We start from the raw sequence: 8,284 nt of genomic DNA on the forward strand, positions 1-8,284 counted from the left end.
GGGGGGGGGGAGCACAGGCCGCGTGTAATTGAGCGTGGCTCGGTAATCGCTTCCCGCGCTGCGATCCGGCAACAGATCACATGCGGTCTGATGCCGTTAATGCCTCTTACATGTGTTTCTACGTTACGGGTACGTATGCACTGCTCTGTGCATTGCATGGGTGTTTTTAGAATGATTGACATTGTAACATTGTAATTGTCCTCACCTGTTCTGCTCATTTTGTTAAATTATTATTATATATTTTTTCTTTTGTATATAAGTTGAGTCTGGTACAGCTATGAGGTACGATCTACGTGGTTACAAGTTACGAGCTATACTAGTTACGGACTACGAGCTGTAGGAAGGCAGCTGTGCGCCGAACCGGAAAGAGCGGCTCAAAGCGCGCCAGAGAAACGTCAAATTCATTTCCGCCGATTAGCGTCGACGCCGGAGCCGGGGGATGAAAGCGGGGCTCGCGGAGGCGGGCAGGGGGGGCCCGCTAATGGGCCGGCTATTATTTTATTTTCCGGCGTTCAGAAAATTGCCTTAATTCGCAACAAAGCGCCAGCGGAGTGCAAAGAGAATCATCTTCCGGACGGCTCCCCCCCTCCCCTGCCTTCTACAACTAGACATTTTAAATTCATAGCTACTCGCAGGATTGTGTAGTAGGCATAACATAGGCTATATTTATAAAGTAAGAGCAGTTACTTCAGAATAACTTAAGTAATTCTTATAAAAAGACCCGTCAAGTGCTAGCTGTTTCTGACATAAGCGGATATAAACGCGCACTCGCGGACAGACGGACAACATTAATAATTGATTTTCGTTATCACTAATGAAATATAGCTTTTTCTATATTATATTATATTATATATATACAAACAATCCATTTTGATTACAGATTTATCACTTTTGAAAAAAAAAAGAAAACATAGTTTGAGTTCCATCAGGTGTTTGTGTGATTTATCTATCAGTGTGATAATCATCATCATCATCAGCTCACTGCACGTACCCGGTGAAGGGCTTAGGGCATACCCTGAGGTAATTATTTATAAATTTGATCAACTTTAGTTTACTTAAAAGTTATTGTCAATCTTAACAACTATAATTTGTATTAAACCGTTATTTGTTGAGAAAAAACTCAGCTAATATTGATTTAATGTTACTTAACAGAAGTACAACTTGTTGTTAGTACATTATGTTGTTGTGAGACAAATCTCTGATAATGCGCTAAGTGATACCTGCAGAGGTCGCTAAGCCACTGCTCAGGCTTTGTTTTCATACAAACTGCTTTTGTTGTGGCATTGTCTAGTGGTGCGAGCTGGTGACGTCACACGACTCGTGTCATCCGCAACTTGCGATAAAGAACGTATTAGAAACACTCGAAATGTAAAAGCACATTTCAGACAAGTATCTTTTGACTCAGTCAATATCTTAATACAAACAAACACGTACACAAAAGAGTATTTCTCCTATATGTATGTTGATATCGATGTGGAAAGTAAATAAATAATATAAGTATTCCTAAATTTTATTAACTTCAAAAGAATTACAACTATCTAATATTTGTTAATGTTTTAAATTGGATATGTTTAACTAAGTATTTGAGTTAAGTTAATGATATATTAAAGTTAGGTGATGTACAAGTACCGCCCGTAGCGGATGTATGTACTCGTATGTATGGAAGTGCGCGTCTTGTATGAACAAAACGATATTTTATTTAATTCAATCCTTTCATATGAATTTCATTTATTAACAAATTAAAGTAAAGTTGAGTTTAGCAACAGATTATAAGTTGTTAAGTTGGGGCAGGGCGACCGCGGGGCGAGCCAATGACGGCGCGGGGCGGGCCCGACAGAGACGGCGATAGCGGCCGCCCGGGGGTGAGAGCGGGACGGTCTTCGCGAGGCAGTCGGGGCGGAGTGATTTATGGCAGTCGTGCAGAGGTTTCAGTCGGGACAAGACGTGGGACCTCCGGATGTGAGCGACGTGACAACAAACTCGCGAATTTAGCCGTGACTTTTACATGTGTCGGCTGCATCAGTCACTTAGTTTCGCTTAGAACTTAACGAAGAACTTCTTGCAATAGAAACAGTTTTTCGTTTTGTTTTGTTGTTCTCGTCGTCGTTGGCGAGTGTTGTTGTGTTATATCAGTGGTTGCTGTTGTTGTTGACTGGCATGCTGTCGGTGCCGGGCGAGGGGGCGTGCGGTGCGGGCGCGCCGGGCGGGTCTGCGGGCGGTGCGGCGAGCGGCGCCGGGAGCGGCCCGCCCGCCGCCCGCCGCGGTGCCGCCTACACAATCGACAACATCCTCGGACATCGCGCCGCACAAGGTGATACAACTTATGTCCTTATTCCTTGCATAGACAATTCTACAAAAAAAAAATGCAATTCGATGCTTTTTGTTAGATTTATGTTTGTTTTGCTGTCAAAATCTCATAGTGTATAGTGAACTTTGTAACGATGAATTAAATTATAAAGAATAAATAAAGGGAAAGAATATGAATGGAATGACATCTCATCCGCCAAAATCAGTAAGTAACGTACAAACCTGATTGATATATAAACATATAATACAATAAACGAAATCACCTGAGATACTCGGGAAATGTTTACTCCTCAACATGTACTAATGTTATGTTGTAAATAATAACTTACACAAATACACAAATAACTTGGTCCCGCTTCGTGTATAATATTTAATCACATGTATTCTAATGATGTCTAAGACGGCCGCGCTCGTAGATATATGTAAAATGTAACAAGTTCAAACGTAAATCTCTCGGACATGTTAAAACTTTGCAAATAACAATTTCACAGAAAAGTTAATACGTATTATCTACGTGTCAATAATTTATTGTATTGAAGATTTAGATTTTCAGTTAACTTAAAGTGCGGATTATTGTCAGTATGAGATTAAACACAAAACATATTGATGAAATAGAATAAAAGGAAAAGACATCAACGCGTCATTTCAACATGACATGATACACCGAAGATAGCTTACCATTTATGGAATGTACAAAAACTACTCACCCATCCCAAATTTTTATTTAATTCTTTGACACTAAGAATACCTATACTTTAAATAAATAATTTAGCTTTCGTATGACATAATTATAAACTAAAATACAAAACGAATAAGTCGCCACTTGCTTGATTCCTGACCAATTTACGCACTCAAAGTAAGGATAAAGCCGCGACCGTAAATATTACAGTTACTAAAATAAAATCAAACAACATATCTTGAATTACATATGTGCAGATAAAGTTAATAAATTTATTCGAAACGAAGCCTACAACCATTGTTGTAGGACTCATTTCGCATTAACTATTCCATGTCATTACATGGAATAGTCATTGCAAGGAATAGCCGGAAGCAAGTGAATGTGGCAATGACCACCGGACCGCTGTCACACTGCGCCCGAGCGCCCGCCCGCCTGCCTGCCCGCCTGCCTGCCTGCCTGCCCGTCTGCATCGCGCACGCTGATGTTACTTAATTACCTAAATCATTTTATCAATACGTGAAACGAAAACTTTGTACCCCTTTTTAAGGAAATTGCCAGAACTGAAGAACGTGAAATTCGACACAAAGTTAACGTGAAGAAGAAGTGCTAAAGCTGTTTTTTTTATTTTTTTATCAAAAAAAATACATTGCTTATGAATATCATCATACTGATAATCATATCAAATTCCGTACCAATCACCAACGGGCAACTAGTACTTTTACCCAAATGTATGTTTTTTTTTTGTATGTGGGTTTAAATTTACATACGTCAATTCCTATGTGACGGCCTAGAGCTAAAGCGGCAGGACCAAATTTGATAAGTGAGATGTCATTCGATTCGTTTTCTTCCCCGGAGTATAATATATGGTAAATTACATCGGAACAAGACACACATGCAGGAGGCGTACGTATACAATTTGAAATTATTAAAATTTTTTCCTATGTTTATTATTCATTTTGTTTAAATTTAAAATAGTAAAAATTGTAAAATCTTTTGTGAATCATAAAATGCAGCCAAAACATGACGATGTTTTGTGCAGTACTCACTACGGTTTATTTTAAATAAAGTTTAGATTATTATTTTGTTTAATAATAAGGAATAATAATTAGAAAACTTCTCAATTGCTCGTAATTTCTTTATATATTATAATTTAATTTAATTTAACGTAATTAGATAAATATAATCAATGTTGTGTGCAACACGGACAACATAATGTCCAGTTGGCGCGGTCGCTGGCGCTTTAAAATGCTATCCAAGTTAATTTATTTAAGTTACCAGAACAAATGCAAAATTTCAACGACATTGATACTATCATGGTTTTGCCAACAAAACTACAGTAAACAATAAATTATACGCCACGTACAAAACACACGCCATGTGCAAATGTGTGCGGCCAGTTGCCGGTCTCCGGGTCATGCCACACGCGCGTCCGCTCCGCCGAACAGGATTATAGTCGCAGCCTCATAACTAATATTCCTAAGCACCGCGTTGTTTAGCGACTCCCCGCGGAGATGTGCGTACTCGATGGATTCACAAATACGTTATTGCTTAATACATATTCTGCTCACATCGTTGCGGCTCTGATCCCACCGCCGGAGGCTGCTGCCGTGCGTGGACGTGGCGTGGACGTGGTGTGGAGATGCAGCTGTCACTGTATCATAGGACACATGTCTTGAATTATTGTTATGTAACAGTGTTATTAGATATTAAGACATTGGTATTGCGGAAGAAAACGGTTATCTCCAGGGTAAATTCATTCAAATTTTTCCATAATTAAGGATGTTTTTTATATCGCAAACTTTGATCGTCTGTCATTGTGTGATGTGTTAAAAAGGAAGCATAAAAAAATAAGTTAAAATATCGTAGTTATAATAAGTACAAGGATTCATATATGATTCGGCGATTATCGGAAAACGGCTTAAAATACATCGCAATACGATAACAATTTACTCTGATTTCCGATCCCGTGTGTCGAGGTGTAGCGCTGCGCCGCGGCCGATCGACTGTCGCTCCTGTGACGTCACGTTAGGGCGCGGACAGACGCAGATGACGGCGACATACACAAAGTCAACCAGTTACCCGTAACGAGCGACACGTGAAGTGGCAATTTGACAGGATTACTGAGCAACACACACGAGCATATTTAGTTCTATAACAAATATGAAAGAAATCAACTTAACATGATTCAAGTACATATGCGGAGATGTTCTTAAATACGTTATAAAATTGTAACGTTCCGTATTATTAAATTACTTAATTATAACCAAAATGTTCAAAACAAACAACATTTTCAAAAATACACACAGCAGAAACATTATCAATAACACAAAGTGAACTCGTTGTAATGTTTTTATAATGTACTTAGTAGAAGTCGACGTCAATAATGTTTAGATAACAACATATACCTATTGTTATAATCATGGCCAAATAGCTCGTCGACTTTACGTCGCACACGGCGCAGGGCGCAGGGCGCAGGGCACAGGGTGCAGATAATGAGCGAGCTCTCTCTCGTAATCTCCGTCAGTTTGTAAAGCGAGCGGATTACTGCAGAGCCGCTGCAAAAATACAATTACAATAAATAAATAGTGCGACTAATGTCGACTGACGTTAAGTGCTCAACAAAAAGAGTATTTTGTTTAAATCCGAGGTGAGCTCCCGCGGGTTCGACCCCACACGAGATGGCGACCGAGCGAATTAAGTTCTTATGATTAATGTTAAAAGATAGCTAATTGCGTGATAATGATTGTTAGACCCGTGGCCGAGGTACGAGGGCACTGAATCGGCTCCATTGTACATAGTTTAATAGAAGCCGGTGGCGCTGCCGGTGAGGGTTAAAGGATCGATGTGATAAGGAACTCTTCGCCGTGAGAATGTATACCAACCGATACTATTAATGTATTGTTGCTTGAAATAAGGCCTGAGGCAGACAAGTCACTCGATGGCTCCGTCTGTTCTCAAGTCCACTGTCCGCGCAGATAGACACGTCTTACTTTTAAGTTTGAAGATTATCAACCGATGTTATATTGTTTACATACGCTTTCTATGTGTTCAATTGGATATAAATGTTATACTTAAATTTTTCTTTGTATGATAGATAACATCGAAATGAAATCTGAGAGCGGCACTCAATCAGACTCCGAGCACGAGCACGAGCCGGAGCTGGAGCCGGAGCAGGAGCACGGGGAGCAGCTGGACGCGCTGGATGCAATGGACGCCATGGACACCGGCAGACCTCGCAAGGTGACTTGCTCATCTCACTGTATATTGTGCAGTCGGCAAGTCCTCAAACTAAGACAAGAATTGAAAACGATTTAAATTCATAGCGGTTAAATTAACGTCCTTCGCTGGTTATATGCTGTCAATAGCTCGGCCGCTCCCGCTTCTTCGCCCGCTCGCTCACTATGAACAAGTACTGAGATCGTGGAACTCTCGTTAGCGTTTAATCTTTTTCTTGTTCGAGAATCAGTAGCTACCCATAGTCAAGTGACAATTGGTACAAACCATATGCAGCAAAATATACAACAAATATACAAAAAATACAAAAAGTGGTAGAGCCCACTTTTACATGTTCGCACGAATTGTCCCGGCTCGCCCGGTGAAATACCGCGACCACACAGAAGCCACGCGTCAAGTGGAAGAAATTCCGCGTTTCGTCTGATGAATGTGCGTTCAGGATGCCTAATTTGGTCCTCTTTCCCTTCCCACCCTATTTCTTATAAGGAAAGGATGGGAAGTGGAAGTAGACTTTCCAGATGAGAGGATGCATGGGAAGGGAAAATGTTTTTTTTCTGTGCATCCTCTCCTCCGTCGAGTAAATGTAGGCAACGCATATGCAATTGCGTATGTCTATGGGTAACGGTCACTTTGCTATTTTAGCGATTTCAGGTGACCGCTCGCTCGTTTGCCACCTTATGATATAAAAAAAATATGAAAAGCAAATGTTTTGCGCGTGTGTGGTGCTAGTTAGTGTATGTGTATGTGCGAGGCTTTGAGGTGTGTTGTGTGCAGCAGGTGCGCCGCAGCCGCACCACCTTCACCACGTACCAGCTGCACGAGCTGGAGCGCGCCTTCGACAAGACGCAGTACCCCGACGTGTTCACCCGCGAGGAGCTCGCGCTGCGCCTCGACCTCAGCGAGGCCCGCGTACAGGTCGGTCAACAACTCTCTCTCTCTCTCTCATCTCTCACATCATACATTTAGTGCAAACATCTCCTCAGTTCACCTTAGCCTCACATACATCATATAGTACATACAGTATGGATCAGCAGGAGAACAACATCGTCAGCATCCTTCGGAACTCCCACACGAATCATTGCCGTTACTTAAGATTTATCATAATGCTATCGAGCCACTTACTCATTTGACTGAGGTGAGGTAGTCATGTAAATCTTACATTAATTTTTTTACAAATATTTTATCATTGCCTTTTATAAGTCGTTGAACTTAAATAAAATGAACTACAATTATTATACATATAGGTATCTATGCTAAGATGTTAAATACAAAAACAAAACAAGCTAACGTTTGAAGTGTAAGATTGTGTAAGAGGAATCAATGCGCTAATATAGAACGGCACATTGCAAGCAGAAAATAATTGTTAATTCGCGCTGCATTTGCGGTGGAGTAGCTGAGAGGCGAGGTGGCGGCGAGGTGGCGGCGAGGTGGCGGCGAGGTGGAGACGACGTGAAGGCGGCGCGGAGCCGGCATTGTGCCCGCGCTTATTAACTAGTTACGTTTAATCGTCATCATTAAGAACTCAGGCTCAGATTACTAAGAATAGCCCGTAATTATAAGCGCAGCGGGCGGCCGGTGCATCGGGGACTGCGGCTGCTTCTGCGGTGACGGCTGGAGGACATTCGACGGCTAATTAGCGCTCGGCCCCGCACCCCGCACCCCGCACCTCGCACCCCGCACCCCGCACCACGTCATAACTCGCCCTAATTGTTTCATATTGTTCATTTTTCTCCGTTTAACTATAATGTAAGTTTTATAGAAGATTCAGATTATCTTTGTTACACAAGTCAGAGTCTAACTTATAAACTGTGCAAATTATAAATGATTGAGTTACATCGCGTGCGAGTATCGGAGCTGTTTAGTTATTCACTAGTATAGATATAGTCTATCAAAGCGCTTCTTTTAAGTATGATATGAAAAAGATTAATGTTCATATAACTAACTGTGAATTCTCATGATTGTAACAGAATTCATGAATAACTGTCGCTTGTAGATTCTATGACATGTTCAGATGCATCTCTCGACAGCCGCTCGCAGCTCGTTAGGGCGCATTCAGCTCACCCC

At 41.3% G+C, this 8,284-nt stretch overlaps 1 protein-coding gene across 1 annotated transcript in view; it reads left to right on the forward strand.

Annotated features, from left to right (window-relative positions):
- Nucleotides 1–1,908: 1,908 nt before the first annotated feature.
- Nucleotides 1,909–8,284, forward strand: part of LOC106114581 (paired mesoderm homeobox protein 2) — an 11,396-nt gene continuing 5,020 nt past the window's right edge. Inside the window, exons 1-4 of the mRNA XM_013307847.1 lie at nt 1,909–1,959; nt 2,134–2,311; nt 6,081–6,226; nt 6,998–7,135. Coding sequence (XP_013163301.1) covers nt 1,909–1,959; nt 2,134–2,311; nt 6,081–6,226; nt 6,998–7,135 — 513 coding nt within the window. The remainder of the gene's footprint in view (nt 1,960–2,133; nt 2,312–6,080; nt 6,227–6,997; nt 7,136–8,284) is intronic.

Source organism: Papilio xuthus, unplaced genomic scaffold (genome assembly GCF_000836235.2).
Source record: "Papilio xuthus unplaced genomic scaffold, Pxut_1.1 DF829660.1, whole genome shotgun sequence".
Taxonomy (NCBI): domain Eukaryota; kingdom Metazoa; phylum Arthropoda; class Insecta; order Lepidoptera; family Papilionidae; genus Papilio; species Papilio xuthus.